A 21872-nucleotide genomic window follows, 5' to 3' on the forward strand; every position below is an offset into this window, starting at 1 on the left:
ATGTATGCTGAATACGAAGTAAACAAACCTGTTAACCTTTCGAATCAAAGGTCGTCGTTGGGCAAATCCACTCTTATAACCCATTTCCTGTAGTCTTCTGCGCACAGTTCGTTCAGAGATATTTAAATCAGCATTTTCACGAATCACTCGGCTGGTAGCGAAAGGATTTTTGACGTGGGACTACGTCTTTGTTAACTATACTGGGATGCATTCTGTAAAATTTGAAATGAAACTGGCATATGTTGCGTCAGATTTCAAACGTTAATAACAGCATAACCACATGATGGATAACAATAACCAATATGTTGTTGAATAGATAAAATGTATAACAATTTTGTAATATGATAGTTATCACTCTAATTTCATTACTAAGCGGTAAAATTGATAAAAAGTTTCAATAACAAATTTACGCGAATAATGAACCAATTACATGCGAGCATTCCTAGCACAGACGACGTGAATGGACACCATCCGTTCCCTATGATATTCTCTGTATCAATATCGAAATAAAAATTGACAGAGTCTTCCCGTCCCAATAGGTCACTTTATTTTTGTTTCCATGAGCTTAGACTAATATGATGTCTCGAAGGTAAACGTTTTCCGAAAAGTTTGAAACAATCCCCCATCCTTGAACAATTTCTGTATTTGCTTTCAGAACCTAATAAAAACTGATGTCTTGAAAGAAAACATGCGGGTAGAAGCAACAGTACCAGTGGAGTGAAGAGCTGCAGGTCTCTCGTCGTCTATGATTGCAGCGGTACTCTTCTATTCGTACATTTCAGCGGTACACTTCTATTCGTTTTGCAGCGCTATTATTCGTACTGCAGCGCTATTATTCGTACTGCAGCGGTACTATTTGTATTTCAGTGGTACACTTTTGTTCGTACATTTCTATTCGTGTGCAATCGAGGAAAAACTGCAATGGTGCTGTTGAGGGTCATTGAATTTATCTTATAAATATGATTACCATAAATTGCTCAACAAGAATTGCGAGATTTTGCAACGGATCTTTATTTAATTTTATCTTCGATATTCACTAAATAATCGTGACAGGATAGTATCGAAAGAGTAAATTCCCAAATATACACATTTACAGAAGAGTAAGAGCCTACGAATGCTTGTGAATTTTTGGATTATTTACTAAGATTCATTCAGAATCTTTTTTTACATTTCAAAATTGTTAGATGATATATTATTATTCTAAGCTTTACCATAATAAACGTATATTAGCTGTCTTCGTAATACAGCGAATGTAGTTGTAGGCAAATGAAAAAAAATGTCAAGCAAAAAACAAAAATAGAACTGTTGATTGCTACGATTTTTTGCTGAAACTGTTGTTAATAATTTTGTTTAACATATCTTCTCAGGGACTTCCATATTATTTTGAAAGTATGATCCATATCAAAGATTTGATTTAATCAGAGTTAAATAAGACAAAACCATTTATTATGATAACGTAAGTATTATGGGATTTGGTTTTTGAGGATATAGAGTTAATTCTGACTTTGACGCATTACGAGAAATTCTTGGTGCTTCATCAACAAGCACGATACGCTTGTGCCTTGTCAAATACATGTCGATTGCACAAAAAAATACTACAGGCATAATATCGCCAAATATAAACGATATTCTTTCCAGTGTTGTTAAATATATATTTCGAAAAGTGATTTCCAGGGGAGGCTGAAAATAAAAATACGTACAGTCGCTGAGCAAACACATTGATTTTGTCTGCAGACTCTGTATATTTTCCAACAAAAAATCCCCTAATTACAGTGTTTAGTCCCACGTCACCATTTCATACTACCCTAGGGCTGTATACCTTGTAGTATTTGCCACTTCTCGAGAAATTCGGCGATCATCGCTAGTTGTAGTTTTCCGCTTCCTTCCTCTACCGGTCCGATCGGCTACGCTTCCCAGTTCTCCATGCTTTTTGCATATTTTTCGTGCTCCTGCTTCACTTAAATCGTATTTTCGAGCAATTTCTCTATATGAAAGACCTTCCTGACGGTTGTTAACTATAAGTTTACGAATATCTACGGAAATTTGCTTTTTCCCCATCTTATCCGATTGTACCGCGCACTAATAATGATCAACAAATAATCAAACACATTGTTTCGACGTTTCTCTGAAATTTTCCATCCTTGGTGCTGGGACTATCCGGATTGAGATATCCGGATATCCGGCCTCAGATATCCGACAAATATCCAAAATCCGGATCAACCGGACATCCGGATATTATCCGACAGGATATCCGGATTTTCGGATAATCAGATATCCGGATTCTATATCCGAACATAGTTTAATGAAACTTATTTACATAAATAGTTACAAGAGAGTGGGGGGTTGTGGAAAAAACCATTTATCGCGTTACATTTTATTTAAATGACCTTTAAAAGACAGAAAAAAATTTCGGATATCCGGATAGTAAACATCCGGATATCCGGAGATCCGACTATTCGATTATCCATATCCGGATATCCGGAGAGTATTCGTTTACACATCCGTGATCCGAGCTTCGGATAACCGGATCACGAATATATCCAGTTAAAAGTCCCAGCACTAGTTCTGATGATATAAACTTGACAGAAAATGTATGGTCGAACTGTCAAAACGACGCAAACCCAGAAACAACGAGTCTATTATTTTGGGTATCTGATTGAGTTCCCTATACTCTCATTATCGTTGAATAACATCGATACAGTCTATTGTCCGATTATATAAGACAGAGTGTGTTCGATCAAGTGTTGGCAATGGACATTATTGTGGTAAATAAAACGAATAATCTATCTGGTACAACATTCGAAAGAACAAGTACAAGTGTCCTAGAGAGTAGATTTTTTAAACAGAATAAATAAACATATTCCATCCGTTTCCTCCGTTTCACGTACTTTTAAGACACATGGAATCGAAAACATTTTTCAAATATTAAAATTCCATGTACCTGCCGTGTGATTTTGCGAATGACATTAGAGCATTCAACATTCTCCGCGAGACACAATATTAATTTCGGTTAAGTAATTTTTTTCTGCTCATTTCGTAAATTTGTTTTGTAATATATTGGTATTTTTTCCAATTAAGCCCTAACGACAATGATATAACAAATATTATATTTTCAGGAATTTTTCTACTGGTATTCAGTGAAATGTGATTTTTTTTTCATTTTATCCTCAATTTCAGAAGGTAAATTTTAAACGTTTTAAACTCCGCCTTCCACAATTGAAAAAACGACGAGCCCTAGAGTCAATATTTTCAAAAAAAAAAATTTTAATGACACCAGTTCTCGATGTTTCATAAATTTTTAGGTCATTTGGTATCAAAACATTTTTTTTTGGAAAACAACTTCACGTACCCACTACTTGGGGTTGGGGAACCCGGATTTTTCGGATTTCAAAAAGGCCAAACTTCAATCGCTTAGAACCACCCCATTTTAAGTCCATTTGAGCTGAAATTTTGCACAAGGTGTTTTTTCGGGCAAGTGAACAGGGTTTTTTTTTAAATTTTCTGGTCACTTTTTTCACATGATGATTGGCAACCTACTGGACTGCTACTACAGTTCAAAGGCGGCGGGTATGGAAGTCGTTTTGAGCAAATCATTGATTGTTATATTCAAGAAACAATATCCCATCCTAGGTTAGATATTCGACATTGCGGCACTGCGTCTATTCAGACTTTATGTATTCAACTCTTGTCTATATTGTTTTATTACTGTTGTTGTACAATATTCTAATTTTTATTATGGTTATTTTTATCCTAGAACAATATTTTGATGTTTTTTTTTCTATTTCAGAATATTTCGGTAATGTCTTGGAAGAAATGGGTATACTGCCAAAACCGGATTTACAACAGATTAAAGCTCTACTAAAAATGCCATTGGAACAATATAACATACTCAGCATCGGCTATAATTTTAGACTAGTAACAATGATTAGACAAAAGAGAAATATTATATCTCGCTAAACACTTTCCTTTTCATTTGTTTGTTTCTTCTTAAAAGTTAAACCACACTTCATTTTTGAATATGTTTAGTTAAATAAATCAGAAAGTTAATTTGAATAAACATCTAATATATTTCTGTGTCTACTGATCAGTGCTGATAAAAACCATTTTCCCCAGCAAAATTCTTCGAAAATTACAGCCAATCATTTTCAATTTTCGCTTCCAATGATCGCAGCACTCTTTCAGATACACTAGATTTTCGTCCAAGTAACGTGCTGTTATACTCAGATGAAATAGATCGCGCGCATCGTTCACGGTTACGGAATAAAATTTGACGACAAATCCAACCAAATGATCTTCACTTCAAAGCGAAAAAGAAAAACAAACAGTCCACTCAACCAAAATGAACCTCACCGAAACACTTTTTCACTGACACTGACCGATGACAATCTTCGTTAACTGATAAACTGATTTCGTTGTCTTGCTTCCATCGCATGAAATATAATGAGGTGTTTTGACAGTTCACTTCCATGCAAAAAGCGGGAAGGGAGAACTCTGAAAGGATTGTAAAAAAATAACGTTTATGGATGCTTTACTTTCACTCAAGAGTGTCAACAAATATCAACCCTAGCATTGATACACTACATACTTTACACTTACTATTTCGGAGTGGATACACTAGTGTACGCGATGTAACTTTTACTCTTCATTAGGAAGTAAACTGCCGGTAACCGCAAGTCAGTCCCATCTGTAATTTTGTCAATTTTGAGTTAGCATCGTATTTTGGCCTAGCTTTGTGTATATTTTCAGATGTACCGATAAAAAATAGTGGTTTGTTGAACATAAGTGGAAATCAATACCAAGTCGAACTGTCACATTAGGCAAAGTAACCGCAAGTCAGTCCCAGAAGAAAAATAACTTAAAGTCAGTCTCGATTTACAAAAAAAAACATGCATAATACAACAGTAAAATGAACGGGGAGTAAAAAAGAGTTCGATACGACCGTTTAGATGAAAATAAGTTATCTAGTAATATTTATCAATTATTGGGATTATTTTTTAGTTTGAATTGGTGATGAATTTATGTGGAGCAATTTTCTGCTAATACGAATTCAAGTCAATTTTTTTTCTTGGTTCGCTTCTTCGTACATCTATCTTCTCCATTAGACTTCCATCAGAATCCAGGGAATCGTTCCAAGAAATCTCCAAAGGTGATGCTCGAATCTCAAATGGATTTGGATCATCTTGACATTTGTTGTCGGATGAACCAACTGCAGTCCCGGCTTCAGTTTCTTTATCCGAGTCCTCACCGGATAAGCTTTCATCGGTTCCGTACATCATGAGATTTTCCAACGTCGACATTTCTTAAAAGGTTCTCATGGACACACACTTCCTAACAGCGAAGGATTGACAGTTTTCCACGGCAACGAATAACAACACGTCAACACGCACTATAGTTTCAACATGGCAATGTGACTGACTTGCGGTTACTTTTCTCTTCGGTGTAGAATATAACGGCAAGTCAGTCACACTCAAGGTTTTTATCATAAAATCAATTATATCAATGGTTTTTACAACGTAATTAGTGCAGGCTAGTATGCAAACTATTTTCTAGCATGAATATTGTCAAAATAATTCATCTTAAATAGGTGATAACTGAGCGTGAATGAAATATCTTTCGAAGCTGTTTTCTCGTTTTAACATTTTTACAGATGGGACTGACTTGCGGTTACCGGCAGTAAAGCCCTGACCAGCTTTCCGCATAACTTTGTACGAAAACAGGCTACTACGACCATTCAATCAAGATTAAACTTACCGTCATGCTGGAGAAGTATCATCAATGATAGTCATAAGACTAAGACTCAAGGTGCTGCCACACGGCGCACGAAAATTATGGCATAGTAGTCTATGACTTAGTGATAAAATAAAAAGCCGAACACGTCCGATATACACGCAGTCATAGATTTAATAGAGAGAATGAAAAAAACTTTTGTTTTATATATACATGTCAGGGTAAAACACCAGTCACAAACTACGTAACACGTTAGTCTGCTCCTCAACATCCCCTTTCAGACCAAGCGTGGAACGATGCTCCATGAACTGACTTCTCGGGAGACTCTTCGTGAAGATGTCGGCAACTTGCTTCTCCGTAGGTATGTACTCAACTTTTACCAATCCACCTTGAATACACTCTCGAACGTAATGGTATCGTATATCCAAGTGCTTTAACCTCTTCTGATCGCGGGGTTCGTTGTCAATATGGATACAGGATTGGTTATCCTCATACAGCGTGGTGGGAGCACAGCAAACTATTCCGAAGTCTCCAAGTAGATTTCTGAGCCACACTGCATCGCAAGCTGCTAGGCTGAGTGACACATATTCTGCCTCAGTAGACGATAAAGAGACAGTCGATTGTTTTCTTGTTGTCCACAGTATCGTATTGCCGAGAGCAAGAAACACACTACCGGAAGTTGATCTGCGGTCATTGATGTCACTTCCCCAGTCGGCATCAGCATAGCCAACTAAAGATTCTGCATTTTTGTTGCGCCGGTATACAAGGCTATAGTGCTTCGTGCCCTGTAGATAGCGCATCACACGTTTTAAATGTGACCAGTGGGTATCCGTCGCTCCACTCTGGAAACGACTGAGAAAGTTTACTGCAGAACTAATATCAGGGCGTGACGAAAGCATCAGGTACGTTAGGCAACCTACAAGTTCTCGGTACGGTTGCTGCGTTGTGGTTCCTGACTCGCTTTTCTGTAGTTTCAAATTTACTTCCAACAGAGTAGCTACTGCCTTACAGTCCTGCATGCCAAACCGCTTCAACAGAGCACGGACGTATTGGGGGGGAATTGCACGACAAAATAATGTCGTCCACGTAGAGGATCAAACACACCACCACATCATTTGTTTTACGCACATACAAACAACTATCGTATTGCGAACGTCGGAAGCCAACCTTCAGCATGTAATCGTTAAAGCGTTCGTTCCAGCTACGAGGCGCCTGTTTCAACCCATATAAGGATTTGTTGAGTTTACATACACTCATCATACATCTCAAATGGATTTGGATCATCTTGACATTTGTTGTCGGATGAACCAACTGCAGTCCCGGCTTCAGTTTCTTTATCCGAGTCCTCACCGGATAAGCTTTCATCGGTTCCGTACATCATGAGATTTTCCAACGTCGACATTTCTTAAAAGGTTCTCATGGACACACACTTCCTAACAGCGAAGGATTGACAGTTTTCCACGGCAACGAATAACAACACGTCAACACGCACTATAGTTTCAACATGGCAATGTGACTGACTTGCGGTTACTTTTCTCTTCGGTGTAGAATATAACGGCAAGTCAGTCACACTCAAGGTTTTTATCATAAAATCAATTATATCAATGGTTTTTACAACGTAATTAGTGCAGGCTAGTATGCAAACTATTTTCTAGCATGAATATTGTCAAAATAATTCATCTTAAATAGGTGATAACTGAGCGTGAATGAAATATCTTTCGAAGCTGTTTTCTCGTTTTAACATTTTTACAGATGGGACTGACTTGCGGTTACCGGCAGTAAAGCCCTGACCAGCTTTCCGCATAACTTTGTACGAAAACAGGCTACTACGATCATTCAATCAAGATTAAACTTACCGTCATGCTGGAGAAGCATCATCAATGATAGTCATAAGACTAAGACTCAAGGTGCTGCCACACGGCGCACGAAAATTATGGCATAGTAGTCTATGACTTAGTGATAAAATAAAAAGCCGAACACGTCCGATATACACGCAGTCATAGATTTAATAGAGAGAATGAAAAAAACTTTTGTTTTATATATACATGTCAGGGTAAAACACCAGTCACAAACTACGTAACACGTTAGTCTGCTCCTCAACATCCCCTTTCAGACCAAGCGTGGAACGATGCTCCATGAACTGACTTCTCGGGAGACTCTTCGTGAAGATGTCGGCAACTTGCTTCTCCGTAGGTATGTACTCAACTTTTACCAATCCACCTTGAATACACTCTCGAACGTAATGGTATCGTATATCCAAGTGCTTTAACCTCTTCTGATCGCGGGGTTCGTTGTCAATATGGATACAGGATTGGTTATCCTCATACAGCGTGGTGGGAGCACAGCAAACTATTCCGAAGTCTCCAAGTAGATTTCTGAGCCACACTGCATCGCAAGCTGCTAGGCTGAGTGACACATATTCTGCCTCAGTAGACGATAAAGAGACAGTCGATTGTTTTCTTGTTGTCCACAGTATCGTATTGCCGAGAGCAAGAAACACACTACCGGAAGTTGATCTGCGGTCATTGATGTCACTTCCCCAGTCGGCATCAGCATAGCCAACTAAAGATTCTGCATTTTTGTTGCGCCGGTATACAAGGCTATAGTGCTTCGTGCCCTGTAGATAGCGCATCACACGTTTTAAATGTGACCAGTGGGTATCCGTCGCTCCACTCTGGAAACGACTGAGAAAGTTTACTGCAGAACTAATATCAGGGCGTGACGAAAGCATCAGGTACGTTAGGCAACCTACAAGTTCTCGGTACGGTTGCTGCGTTGTGGTTCCTGACTCGCTTTTCTGTAGTTTCAAATTTACTTCCAACAGAGTAGCTACTGCCTTACAGTCCTGCATGCCAAATCGCTTCAACAGAGCACGGACGTATTGAGTTTGGTTAATCGCTAAAACTCCTTCATCCATGTTTCTGTCCACTTTCAAACCAAGAAAATATTTTAACTCTTGCATATCGCCCATTTCAAACTCTCGACTTAAACACTGTTTGATTCTTATTAGCTCTGCTAACGAATTGCACGACAAAATAATGTCGTCCACGTAGAGGATCAAACACACCACCACATCATTTGTTTTACGCACATACAAACAACTATCGTATTGCGAACGTCGGAAGCCAACCTTCAGCATGTAATCGTTAAAGCGTTCGTTCCAGCTACGAGGCGCCTGTTTCAACCCATATAAGGATTTGTTGAGTTTACATACACCATTTCCCCTCTCAAATCCTGGAGGTTGGTGCATATACACGGTTTCCGATAGACTTCCATTCAAAAAGGCGGTACGGACATCCATTTGATGGACGTGAAGATTCTGTTGAACAGCTATTGCTAATAACGTACGGACGGTACTGATGCGGGCCACGGGTGCGTATGTTTCCTGGTAATCGAAACCTTGGCGTTGGGAACATACCTTTGCAACAAGACGTGCTTTATACCTATCAACGCTTCCATCAGCTTTGTGTTTGATTTTGAAGACCCATTTACTTGATATTGCGCGCTTTCCAGGAGGAAGATTTACCAGATCCCAGGTACAATTGTAGAGTATATCCTACCAGGGACTTCTTTTTCTAGGTATCCCTGTACGCGCAGTCGGCGCGGAATTAAAACACCAGATTAGAGCTGATGATAATTAACTTTTATTTTGTACATCACTGCTTAAATATACCCTGCAGGTAACTCAGAGCGAAAGGCTTTTCCCCTTCGATCCGGTCACCACATACCTAGCTGTTCTATACTAGCCTATGGCATTTCTTGGCCAGTCTCTTTCTTGTGCTTTACATTTAGTACATTTTGTGCATTCCGATTGAGAGCGCCATAACATGTGTTTCCAAACACGTGCGCTAGCGTGAGCGCAAAGAACCCGCGCGTGAGCATGGGCGACGCTACCGTTTGTCGAGTTCTTTATTTTTGTTTATTCAATGCCTCGGTGGCTTAGTGACTATTCATCGCGGAAGGCAAAGTGTTTTCGCCAACGCTTGCATAGCAGAACCGTTGGCGGTCTTTCTTCTAGATTTTTCCTGTTTTCTTCACAAATGGTCTTGTTTTTGGTGGACAACGGCAGACGGCCGTGTCCCGCTTTTACACTCTACCTGTTTTTCATTTCTTTCAACGGAAGGCTTACTTTCTTTCGGACTAAGCTAAAACTGTACTTTCGGACTAAGCTAAAACTGTACCGTATGACAAAATCCTACGTGACGGAACATGAGATATTTCTGCGCAGGGTGTGACGTCACATCTGCCACCCCGCCTAGTTGGCCATTATCTAGAAGAGATAATGGTCACATGTTCCGTTCTGACGGCCGATAGGTGTGTTTTTCATAACAATTATTTTTCGCGTTTGATGCTACTATATACATATCCGTTTTCATAATATTCCTTCTTTTCTTTGCACGTAAAATTCAATTAATTACAATGGTGCTACATATCATTTCTATATAAATTAACGTTTTCAGACATGAATTTTCTTCATAACAAATTGACAAATGTTCGCTCGCCTGGTGCGCTGCGTCTTGAAGATATCTGCTGCTTGGCTGTCGTGTTCAAATGCCGGGTTACAGGGGGTTTGAAACGGGGAGGTGCGTCTGGTAGTAGAGGTTCTCATCGGTTGGTTGTGGTGTCATCCGCGCGAACTCATTCTTAAGGCTTCATCGGGTTATTTACAATAGTTACCATTGCACTTTAATTAAGGCTGCAGTTCAGCTGGTTGTTTTACGATTGTTCAGAGTGTGTTGTTGAACTTCAATGTTGGGTTAGCCGTGTCCCTTTGACATAGATCGGCTGTATTTTTGTTTAGCTTATAGCATTGTTACGCGCCGTGTGGCGAAAAGATTTGCGATTGCCACTGGCTCTGTTGCATAATGCAGTCACTTGGTTTATCATCTTTAACTGTCTGCGCGGGGTGTCCAATTACCCGCTAACATATGTGCTCACATTTTCAAATCGTAGTGCGGAAAGAATATAGTTGATTAAACGAGAGCAAAATTTTATAGCGTTATTTTGCTTGTTCGGCTTTGACCTCGAATCCTTATTTGTAGAAGTCAATAACTCTCAATGAGTAATATATATTTGGAACAAATTATTACGCCCTTCGCTGTGTAGTTTGCTGTATCCGTCTTCGCGCCGAAGTCTCGATTCTGGCTCGACCATGAGCCGCATTGATTGAGTTCTGTTGCACATCTGGCCTCTTCAGGGGTCAAAAACTGGATACTGCTCGTCTCCTCTTGGTAATATCGTTTGGCTCTACCTCCATCTCGACCATAGACACCCGCCGTTCAACTCCCCTCGCAACCGTCTGCTTTCCTTTTCGCGCCTTACTGGGCATCCTGGTATGCCCCATCTCACCATCCGTTGTAATATCCTCGGTCGTCTTCGATGATCGGGAACTCGTCTCGTTGTCAATTCTTAGATGCAAGCTGCCCTACTCAGCAAGTTGTGCATCATTTTTTTGCCATTATTTCATCAATTTTTTTGCGTTTCGTTATTTTTTCCGCTTGCTGTTTAAAATTACTGTTCACTCGCGTACGGGCTTCTTACATACTTACGCGTACGGGCTTACATCTAGGCCCGTAATTTTCTTATTTTCGGATGACATAATTCGGTTTTTCTTCCCCTACTAAGATGTACATCATTTTTTGTATAAGATTTATCCGTTTTTACATACATAGCCTTCAAATGTGCATTGTTTACTTTTTTTTTCACCATGCATTCTCTAACTTTTATATTTGATGTTTTTTTACATTAAAACTCATTCCGACACATATCAATCTGTTTAACTGTATTAGGCTTTTACTTTCCGCGTTAAAATATCAGTCTAACAAGTCTTGCCCATTATTAACCCCTTTTTCTCGAATAATTTTCTTCAATTTTATAAATGGCATTAATGCTTCTCTTTGGTAACATATTTTCTTTATCTCATTGCTTTTCCTCGTTAAATATCTTCTTTCATTTTTTTACAACTTTTCCGATTTCATGAAATGTAAATCTGTTTCGACATGATATATTATTCTTTAATTTCTTTATCTTTGTTTCATCATGTTTTCTTCAACAAACCACATCGGTTCAATCTTTTTTCCCTTTGTCAGGTATTTTCTGTCTGTTTCATAAATACATCTTTTCATTGTACAAACCGCGTTGATAAAATATTCATCGTTTTCTTCTGTCTTCATATACAATACCTGGCGTCTTCTTAACACCTCATATCATTTTCTATTTGCACTAAAAAGTCTCATCACTTTCTCTTCTGCTTTATTCTTTAATCTTTTGAACCTCTTTCTGAATCTGTAATTATTTAATTTTCGAATCGTCCCTTGCTACTGTCATACTTACATTACTTACACTTCACCTTAGTATGCAGTTGCCTGCATAATACCTCTCCTCCTTCCGTCCGAAGGTGCGACCGCCCGCTTTAGAGATTCCTGAAAGATAAGAAGGTTAGGAAATAAACGAAAACTCGCACACTCAATCATCCTGGGCTGGTTATTCCCTTGTTTTTCATTCACTTAATTTGCACTCCCGCCAATCATTCTGGGTAACCACCCCCGTTGTCTACATTCGCTCGTCCTTAACTAAAATTAGAATAGTCTGAATCTCCTAAAGTCAGCAGTCTCCTTGTCCGGTAGGTTTAGCCTTCTTGTCCAAAGTCTCTCCTAGTTTTATTGTCGTTATCTCCATCACAAAAAAAAAATCCCAATACTTCATTAATCGGTTTTCATTTCTTATTGGGCCATTAGCCATTTTTAATTAATCAAACCCCGTTCTCATGCGGTCTTTTGTGCACTATAATTTTTTTCTCATGTTAACATTTGCATTTAGCAAAAGAAAACAACTGATGTTCTAATTTCTTTAAACACTTTTTTTCCATTACAATCTTCCAGATCATTGTAGTAATTTAAAATCCCCAAGTTTTTTTGTTTATTTAACTCTTATCGGCAGGGTTTCTCGTCCCTCACGCCTCCATTCGTATTTTAATTCTTCCAACTGTGTCATACCATTATCCTCAAAGGCTGTATATCTCTTTCGACAGACTCTTCGTATTTTTTCACGTCATTTCCTTCTTTAAACTCTGTCAAGCCTTTTGATTCCTGTCATACTAAGGCTCTTGATATTTTCGGCGACTTTTTCTATATTTTTTTTCTATATTTTTTTTTTTTTGAAGCTTTTGGCCCGCACCAGTCGCTACGGCCTTCACTAATATTTGTTCACCCCACATGGGTTTGTAATCATTAGATGATCTGTCGTAAATTTGTTTGCGGTTCTCTTTACTCCTTTTCAGGTTGGCTTGGGCGTTTGCATGTAAATCGTAGAATATTTTCTTCATTTCATGTGTGTACGCGTCATATGTCATCTTTTCCACTCCGTTCCGCTTATAGATTGAAGTCGGGATGCGAGCTATCCGCCCGTACAATAATTCGAACGGCGTATATCCTGTGGACGAGTTTACTAATGTATTGTATTCGAACGTGAAAAACGGTAACAACTCGTCCCATGTGTGCGGCTTTCCGCCAATAAATTGTCTCAAATACCTTTTTTAAACTCGCGGTTCGATCTCTCTACCAGGTTAGCCTGTGGATGATACGGGCTAGTAGTAATTTTCTTGATCTTCAATATTTTGCACACCTCTTTCATCAGTGAGCTCACAAAATTTGCGCCGTTGTCTGTGACTAGTTCCAACGGGGCACCGAATTTACAAATATAATTTTCCACGAAGGTCTTGGCTACCGCCTGGCTTTCTTGATTCTCCATTGGAGCGACAATTAGGTATCTCGTCAAGTCATCCTGCATGACTAGACCATAACGGTTTCCCATATCGGACTCGGGTAACACCACGATATCCATGTATAATTTCTCAAATGGCTCCGATGCGGTCGTGGTGATCTGCATCGGTATCTTGTTTGATCTTCCAATTTTGTTCTTTTAGCAGGAATCACACTGCCGAACGTAGTTCTCGATATCCCGTTTCATCGTAGCCCACGTAAAAAGTGTGCCAATTCTCTGGCGCATTCGTCGCGCTCCTACGTGCCCTCCTAAGGGTGCATCGTGAAATTCCCTTAAAATTGTTTCCACTTGATCTGGCGCAATTACTGTACGCTCGCTATTAGCATTATATAATACTATTTGTTTTTCTAGCTTACCCGCTAGGAACTGAATCATCTGCAGAACTTCCTGTTGCTTGATTTTTCTGAATGATATTAGGTGAATGACCTCGGCTGCCTTTACCGCCGCGGGGCACTAATTAAAGCTATCTAAAAATTGTGAAAGAAATTTCCGGCAATCGATTAATGAATTTTCGCTGCCGTCTACTATGAAACCGCCTACTTTCTTGTCTTTAAATTTGAGTACACCATCCTCGACGTATTCTTTCAGTCCTTGTGACAGCTGATACAGTGTCTGAAGTTCTCTGTATGCTGTCCGACTGTTTAAAATGATAAGACGAGCTTCGATATTTCTCTCGTCCAATATTCTCTTCGAGACTTCCACCGTCTCGCTTGGTATCAGGCCATTTGATAATGCCTGTGAAAAGTCATCATATGAAATGTTGACGAGTTGTTGCTCATCCTCGTCCTCAGCGATGTCCGCAATGTCTATGGCACTCAAATCTTGTATTGTGCCGTTCAAATCATCTGAAGCGTTCTTCTGCTGCTCTAGCAGGCGTTTCTGCTGGCGCGTAATCATGGCTATCTGCCTACGGGGTGAACTTTCTTGCCCCTGACACGTCCCATCTGACAAACGTGATAAAAAATCTGCGACTACATTCTCGCTTCCTTGTTTATACCTGATGCTGCATTTCAAACCCTGCAACTTCAGTCTCAATCTTGTCAGCGTTGGAGATGTCTCTTTGAGCCTCCAAACCGCTATAAGTGGTCTGTGGTCCGTGTAAACGATAAACTTTTGACCAAAAATGTAATGTTTGAAATATTCTATGGCCCATACAATTACCAATATTTCCTTTTCTATGATATGATACCTGGTCTCTGCACCTAAAAGCGCACGACTCGCGAATGCGATCGGCCGGTGCATGGATTTTTCATTCGACAGGACGGCTCCAATAGCATAATTGCTAGCGTCTGTCGTAATAACAAAAGTGTCTTGATAATCTGGCCGGACCAAAACTGGCTCTGTAATCAGCGCGTTTCTAAGGAATTCGAACGCTTCCTGACATTCTTTCCCCCACACAAATTTAGCGTCTTTCTTCAACAAGTCATCAGCGGCTTGCGCTTCTCCGCAATGTTGGGAATAAACTTCCCGTAAAAATTTACTGTTCTCAAAAACGACCTTATACCTTTTACGTTTGTGGGTGGCTTAAGGCTCTGAATGGCCTTAATAATTGCATTGGTGGGTTTTATACCTTCTTCATTAACGACATGACCCAAATACCCTAGTTCCTTTTTCAAAAACTGACACTTGGACGGTTCTATTTTTAAGTTATGTTTACGCAAAGCTTGTAATACTTTTCGCAAGCTATCATTATGGTCGGTGATAGTGTCACCGAAAACTATAATATCATCGAGGTAGACAAATGCTTTCACGTCCCCTATCTCAAAAAGAACAGTATTCATAAGTTTTTGGAATGTTGAGGGACTGTTCTTTAACCCCATCGGCATTCGTGTAAATTCGAAGTGGCCTTTGGGAGTGGAAAACGCCGTTTTAGCCGCATCTCGGCGGTCGATCGGGACTTGATAAAAACCCGATTTTAAATCAATTGAGGAGAAATATTTTGCTCCTCCAACATTATCCAATATCTCATTTATAAGAGGTATTGGGTATACAAGCGGCTTGGTAACTTCGTTCAATTCGGTATCTCCACCACAATTCGGTATCTCTTATTACCGTCAGCATCCGGTTTCTTTGGTACACATAACACCGGTGCATTCCAGGGACTAGTGCTGGGTCTAATAATACCCTGCGCCCTCATTTCATCGATTTCTTTATTAATGTGCCGTTTTGTGGCCTCCGGGAATCTATATTGCCGTTTATTGATAGGCAGCTCCGATGAAGTTTCTATCGTGTGTACGGCGGCGTCAGTAGTGGTTAACCTGTCGCCTTCGAAAAAGAAAATATCTACATAGCTTTCAACCATATTCTTCACTGTCCTGAATTCTCTATCAGGCAAGAACGCCAGATTCAGCACTTGCCGCAGTTTTTCTATTCTTGCAATACCTTTTGACTCTGGTGTCAGCTTGTGCTCCAACAGGTCATAGTCAAGCCTCGAGTCTAGGTCTAACTCGGAGCATTATAATATTTTTCGAGTCAAGAAAATTGTTCTCCGTCTCTTTATTCCGATATGTTTGGTGCTCCCTATTCATTTCGTTTTTGTCTACGTCAGCCTCATTGCGGGCTGTGTTGCTAGTATCTCGCAACTCGTTCTGCACCATAACTCTATTTCTGGCTGCCACATAAACATGTCGACTAAGGACTTCCTCTTTGGGCATACTCCACGGACTCGAGTCCTCCGGACTTCTGCTTCCGTGTTTTTTGAACACTATGTAATCAAAATTATTTCCTATTTGAGGCGTATGCTTCTTTAAGAATTCTGCTCCGATTAATCCGTCGCTTGGCAAATTTTCTAATATATGAAATTGCGTCGGGATCAAAAAGTCTCCGACTATTAAATCCAATGTAATTGTACCTGAGGTTCGCACAATGTCTTGGCCGATACCTCCAAAAGTGGTTACATCCTGTGTATTTACCGGTACATTCAAAAGATTCACAATGCGTGCATCAATTATATTCGCACATGCACCTGTATCTAAGATCAGGTTCAACGTAAATTTGACATTCTGCTTAGCCAGTAGGGTTAACATTAAGTGCCCTCTGACATCGTAATATACTCGCTTAGCCACACAAGCACTGTTGTCTCTTATGTGATTGCATGCGGTCCTCCAATCGGCTATTTCTATGTTGCTGGGCTCATCGGTACATCTCCGCCAGTCAACATCTTCGCAAATTTCTGCTAAAACCTCGTTAAAATACTCCTGTGCAACAGGATACAAAATACCTTCTTTTTGAAAATTACTACTTCTTTCATTACTGTTGGCTACCATAAGCATTTTCTGAGGCACCCGGGTATACGAATTCTTGTACCTCTTATCAGTTGGTCGATTTTGACCATAGTAATTATATTTCCAACCATGGGCGTAGTCCCCTTGGCTCCGCCGGTATAAACGCGCTGTGCGATAATTGTATTTGGATCGATTACCGCCGCTAGATCCACATATATTGTTATGATTGTTCTGCTTGTAAATTATTCTATCCCTATTTTTATAATATTCATTTATTCCAAGACGACTGTTGCTATAATCAGCGTCTGTGTAATTTATTGTGAAAATATTTCTGTTACTGTCAAATTGTCTAAGCGCATTGCGCCGTTTTTCGACCCATTCTACTGCCGGTAACCACAAGTCAGTCCCATCTGTAAAAATGTTAAAACGAGAAAACAGCTTCGAAAGATATTTCATTCACGCTCAGTTATCACTTATTTAAGATGAATTATTTTGACAATATTCATGCTAAAATATAGTTTGCATACTAGCCTGCACTAATTACGTTGTAAAAACCATTGATATATTTGATTTTATGATAAAAACCTTGAGTGTGACTGACTTGCCATTACATTCTACACCGAAGAGATAAGTAACCGCAAGTCAGTCACATCGCCATGTTGAAACTATAGTGCGTGTTGACGTGTTGTTATTCGTTGCCGTGGAAAACTGTCAATCCTTCGCTGTTAGGAAGTGTATATCCATGAAAGTCCTTCTAAGAAATGTCGACGTTGGAAAATCTCATGATGTACGGAACCGATGAAAGCTTACCCGGTGAGGACTCGGATAAAGAAACTGAAGCCGGGACTGCAGTTGGCTCATCCGACAACAAATGTCAAGATAATCCAAATCCATTTGAGGTTCGAGCATCACCTTTGGAGATTTCTTGGAACGACTCCCTGGATTCTGATGGAAGTTTTTTCGATACTCAAGATTTTGCGGATAGATCCACGAAGAAATGAACCAAGAAAAAAAATTTACTTGAATTCGTATTAGCAGAAAATTGCTCCACATAAATTCATCACCAATTCAAACTAAAAAATAATCCCAATAATTGATAATTATTACTAGATAACTTATTTTCATCTAAACGGTCGTATCGAACTCTTTTTTACTCCCCATTCATTTCACTGTTGTATTATGCATGTTTTTTTTTGTGAATCGGGACTGACTTTCGGTTATTTTTCTTCTGGGACTGACTTGCGGTTACTTTGCCTAATGTGACAATTCGACTTGGTATTGATTTCCACTTTTGTTGAACAAACCACTATTTTTTATCGGTACATCTGAAAATATACTCAAAGCTAGGCCAAAATACGATGCTAACTCAAAAGTGACAAAATTACAGATGGGACTGACTTGCGGTTACCGGCAGTCTAGGCCCTGTATTCTATTTTCTATTTCCGAGATATGATTACGCTCATGGTAGTAATCCTCTAAGTCATCCAGCAGCTCTTCTAACTTCAATGTTCGTTTACCTTGAGCAGCTTCTTTCCATGCGGTGTCACACAAACCCGCCATAAAATGTAATCGAATACTAACTATCATGCATGACTTCGTACAGTTAATTTCGTAGGAGTCGATTTTCTCCTTAATTTTCAATATCCTCTTTTTATAATCAGGAAAGGTCTCATTCGCCTTCTGTTTCAATGTTTCTACTTGATTTATAACTGCCTCGATGTGTATAATATCCCCAAATTCCTTTAATAAATTCTGCTTAACCTGTGGCCAAGCGTTTGCGTTAATTCTATGTATTGCGGTAGCAGCTCTGCCTTTCAGTTTTAATAGAATGAGATAAACCAGTGGAGCGTGTGATACTCCTTCTGGTATCTCCCGAGCAAAATGCTCGATATGATAAACGAACGCTTCTAGTTCGTCTAGCGATCCATCAAATTCTGGGATGCAATGCATGGCATCTGCTTTTGGAAACGTGTACTCCATTATGAATATAAAATTTTATATATATTTCTTAAAAAACAATAAAAGGTACTGCGGAATAAATACTATATGACTATGATAGGCTTATGTAGCCTTCTTCCTCTTTTTCCTAGGTATCACTAACGATTCTGTCGACCAGATGTGATAACGTAGCGTGACCGACTCTAATTTCTTCGTCGCGCCATCAAAAAATCTGAGCGCCAAGGTTCGAACCATTTGGTATCAAAGCTTCAACGTTTATCTCTATTAATTAATTAATCTACTATTATTATAAAGTTTTTTCTTGATATTTCTGAGCTAAAATAATCATTTTCGTATAGTGTAATTGAACCAGTTTTAAAACTAATCAAAAATGGTAAATGTTCAAATTAGATGGCGTAGGTGCCCTTCTTATCCATAATATTGTAACTTCTGTCTCCTTACGACAACATTCATCATAACATATCTTTTCAATCTGTTAACATTCTCCCCCGGCGGATATTTAAATTTGTTGCTGCGCGCGTTGCGCTTATTGATCCACTTTATTCTTTGACCAACTTAACATTTCATCGCTACTGGATTCGTTTTGCTTATGCTAGCAGAACGTTCTACCATCGGCCATTAAAATAGATGCTTACAAAATACGACCTTGGCCGTGGCTGGCACAGCTGATTGCAATAACACTGCAAAATTCATAAACAGAGACAGTGTACCCGAAAATTAGTACAACTGACTAGCTTTTGCAAGCAACGTGTGTGCGCGCTATTCGTAGTTACGCTCTTTTTATATTTCTTTATTTTTGATAGCGATAACGTAGCCTCTAATTTCCGTACTTGCAGTATGACCACTCGTATGCTAGAACTCTCACTTTAAATAGATATGTGCGCAACTCTGCGAGTGTCCGTTTTCGTTCTATAATTCGTTTTGCCAGCGGTGTTGCCGTACGTTTGCTCCCCGCTTTGCCGCTTTTATTATTACGTAAAAAAAAAGTCTCTAGCGTGCGCTCAGGCGTGCCGAGAGCTTCAATGCTTGTCGTTAGTGAAATGAAATCTTCTCCAGCGCATCAGCGGCGCGATATGTTTTTTTTATGAAAATTGGCCTTTCGACCTAAGTAGACTTGATAGAACCAGTAAATCGAAATAATTATGAACCAATGAGGACCCCTGTTGTAATTATGGGGAATAATCTGACACGATGTATTTTACCTAATGTAGTGTCCGAGGTCACTTGTGCTTCTTAATGTGTGTCTTTCCGTCCGTTCTCTTCTATCGTCAATAGCTCCTGAATGGCTTAAACTTGGTTAAATTTATCGCTCCCTTCGTCTTAAATGTAAATTCCTAAATTTAACTGCGTCGAACGATATATCACTTGTGCATTGGACAGCTATTCAAGTCGAATATAGCACGTCACGTAAAAAAAATGATCCTGTTTGAAAATTATGTGCGATATTGTTTAAACCCAAATTTTTCTAATTATGTGTTTCTGAAAGAATTACACCCGCTTTTTTATGTAAAAAAACCTCAACTCCAGCTTTTGCAATGTGCTGGGTGTCAAAAAGGAAAAGACTCACTCACCCGAGTATCCTTGGAACAGAGGCGGTCATATTCGTTGACATCTCACCTTTAATTCTCACTATGTAATTTCGGTAATCCACAGTTGTCTGGCCGATCGTTCCAATTTGATTGTTGATAAGTCACTTACTGCCTGTATTTATATGTTTTCCTCGTGTTCTTTTTTTGAATTGCACAACTTTGAAAGTGTCTTCTAATGTACGATCTCACTCACTTCACAGCTGTTTAGCTAATTAATATTAAATTGCAAACTGCGGGTTCTTTCTTCTTTTTAATTTTTTCCACACCTCCGTGATCCTTTTTGAGGGGTCACGTGACACTACGACGGTTTATAAGTTCTGTAAATTCACTTAACTTTGAGTTCTACTTTTTTTCCCTTTTTTTAAACTTTTCACTGCATATACATAAAGTGACCAGACAGTTAGGGCTTAAGCGCGGGACACCAATTCAATTCTTAGACGAGGGGGAGAGGGTTGTGTGGTTTGGTTTGAATACTTTTCTTCGAGATGATCATTGGTGGATTTTAATGTCACTCGATCCGAGCGAAATTTTGGGGGAGGAACGGTTATGGCATGGGGAGGTGATGACATTCAAAATCGGAATAGTTTTGAAAGAAAAATCTATGAAAAACATGGTGCGTCTAAACGAACGCATGTCACTGTAGTAGGGTGGCAATGACTTGACTTGTATGGGAAAAATTTGATGTTTGAATTTCGTTGTGCAGTAAGATTCAAAAGATTCGTATGAACAATTTTCTTGAACAATTTTCTCATACAACACAATTGGACTTCGAAAAGTTATGACTCAAAGCGGCCCAAGTTTCTCTATTTTAACTGATAAAGTTCATAAAATATTCATTTCGATATCAAACTGTAACTGGGACGGTTGTCGGTATCGAATTTTTTAATGTCAAATGTTTTAAAAATGCAAAAACAGCAGGAACTGATGTTATCTAAAAAATCGAAAAATTGACATTCTGGGCTTTTTTCGAGGGAATATTTGGGCTGGAAAACTCTCCGTTGGCCCAACTCGGGAATTTCTAAGTCCCACGAAGTCTTTTTATCAGGATAACACCAGATCCCGACGTTTCATGTATTTTTAACACATTTGGCATTTAAAAGTTCGATACCGACAACCGTGCCACAGTGGAGCACTTTGAACATCAAACCTGGTCAGAATTATTTTGAAGGTTTTCGGACTAAAAATGTATCATGAATCGAAAATATTGTATAATTATTAGTTGTGACTGAAAATTCATGGAATAATTCATCTTTGATTAATTTGTTACTATTCAGATGATGTAGGGTAGGAAACGGCTTAAGCAGTAGCGCCTATTTTAATCAGTCGAAGTAAACAGGCCTCAAACTCTTGCATTTTAATCAATATCGACAATTTCAATTATGGAAACGAAAACTTTGATTGTCTAGCTGTCTTACGAATATGAGAAATACCGTTAATCACAAAGAAATCAGTGAATTTTTGCAATTGAAACAAATCGACCTATATTGCAGCCATTCAGGAGCCACTCGGGTGCTGAAAAAAACGCCTGCAAAACAGATGAAAACTGCTTAAAATAGGATCGGGGTGATTGGAATAGTGTCCCTCGAATGGT

At 39.1% G+C, this 21872-nt stretch overlaps 1 protein-coding gene and 1 long non-coding RNA gene across 5 annotated transcripts in view; one reads left to right on the plus strand and one right to left on the minus strand.

The window, feature by feature from the left end:
• The window catches only part of LOC129727491 (conserved oligomeric Golgi complex subunit 7), a 29128-nt gene extending 25028 nt beyond the window's left edge, over window positions 1-4100 (plus strand). For all 4 annotated transcript variants that reach the window (XM_055685361.1, XM_055685358.1, XM_055685359.1 and 1 more), the window contains one exon: window positions 3788-4100. In XM_055685361.1, the coding sequence (XP_055541336.1) occupies window positions 3788-3957 (170 nt within the window). In that variant the 3' untranslated portion in view covers window positions 3958-4100. The remainder of the gene's footprint in view (window positions 1-3787) is intronic.
• Window positions 3285-5894, minus strand: LOC129727493 (uncharacterized). The gene is made up of 3 exons (XR_008728543.1): window positions 5752-5894; window positions 4597-4684; window positions 3285-4491 (listed from the first exon to the last, which is right to left on the minus strand). It is a non-coding gene; the product is annotated as an uncharacterized LOC129727493 (long non-coding RNA).
• Window positions 5895-21872: the final 15978 nt, after the last annotated feature.

The sequence above is a fragment of the Wyeomyia smithii genome, chromosome 3, assembly GCF_029784165.1.
Source record: "Wyeomyia smithii strain HCP4-BCI-WySm-NY-G18 chromosome 3, ASM2978416v1, whole genome shotgun sequence".
Taxonomy (NCBI): Eukaryota; Metazoa; Arthropoda; class Insecta; order Diptera; family Culicidae; genus Wyeomyia; species Wyeomyia smithii.